This window comes from Linderina pennispora (genome assembly GCF_002104995.1).
Source record: "Linderina pennispora strain ATCC 12442 chromosome Unknown DL89scaffold_148, whole genome shotgun sequence".
NCBI lineage: Eukaryota > Fungi > Kickxellomycota > Kickxellomycetes > Kickxellales > Kickxellaceae > Linderina > Linderina pennispora.
This window is the reverse complement of record NW_024468396.1, coordinates 1-1,038: the sequence shown is the minus strand read 5'-3', so window position 1 is coordinate 1,038 and position 1,038 is coordinate 1. Positions and strand designations below refer to the sequence as shown.

The window sequence follows — 1,038 nt, the reverse complement described above, 5'->3', positions numbered from 1 at the left end:
GGCGGATATTGTCAAGGCGCTGCGGGAGGGGAGGCAGCCGACACAGGCGCCTGGAGAGCAGCAGCAGCAGCAGCAGCAGCAGCAGCAGCAGTCGGATGCGGGCTCGCCGCAGCCAATGTGACCGCCAGCGATATATTTGCGTGGCCATCACCCCGGCGGTCTCAGCACCAGCGCAGTCGATGCCGCCAGCCCAGCCAATGCCGCCAGCCCAGCCCACCACTCCACAGCAGCCCACGTCGGTCGTGCAGAACAGCCAGTTCGACTCGCTGCCAAGCGTGCCATTGCAGCCGCATGTGAGCAAGCACCAGCAACCTCAGCACCAATAGCGCCAATGGCCGGCAGCGCAACGTTTGTGCCGGTGCCAGCGGCGAATCTGCCAGCTGCAGACGGAGAGCTTCTGGTGGACCCTGCGGTGACCAAGAATGCACAAAAGATGGCTCGGTGGGCGATCAGCGCACTCGAGTACGATGACGTGGACAATGCAATCAGCAACCTGCAAAAGGCCATCGAGATGCTGAAGCCATTTAGCAATAGCAAGTAGATGTTAGGAAAAGGATGTTTTAATCGATCTATACTAGAGTTAGTTTTTTTCACTGGGAGAGCTTGGCAGGAGCTGCTTGCGGCGCTCCGGCGACAGCTGCTGCAGGGCGGCCAGCAGGGCATCGTCGGTGGCTCCGGCGACATTGGCGGCGACATTGGCGGCCTCGACCTGGGCTTTCCAGGCACGCATCAGCTGCGCGACCAGATCCCGGCGGTCTCATACCAGGCAGCAACAGCGCGGTCGTCGTCGTAGGCCTCCGAGTTGCTCTGCTCAAACCAGGCCTGCAAGATGGCCTTCTGCTCCTCGCGATCCATGTCGGGGCTCGTTTTGGCCATATCGCGGAGCAGGTACTCCTCGGCGAGCCTGCGCTTGAGGCGGAAGTAGAAGAAGGTACGCGCATGCTTCCACTGCAGCTCCTTGCGGACCACACCCTTGGCAACCATGCGGCCAGCGCGGTCATGCAGGTCAGCAAACTGCACGGCCAGCTGGGTGTAGAC

The 1,038-nt window shown here is 61.8% G+C and overlaps 1 protein-coding gene across 1 annotated transcript; it reads right to left on the bottom strand.

Annotated features, from left to right (window-relative positions):
- Window positions 1-580: 580 nt before the first annotated feature.
- On the bottom strand, window positions 581-984 carry DL89DRAFT_297995 (uncharacterized protein; the record flags this gene model as incomplete). The annotated part of the gene is made up of 2 exons (XM_040890771.1): window positions 581-733; window positions 775-984. The coding sequence occupies 2 exons, from the start codon at window positions 982-984 to the stop codon at window positions 581-583; spliced, it is 363 nt and encodes a 120-aa protein (XP_040739081.1).
- Between the last annotated feature and the right edge of the window lie 54 nt (window positions 985-1,038).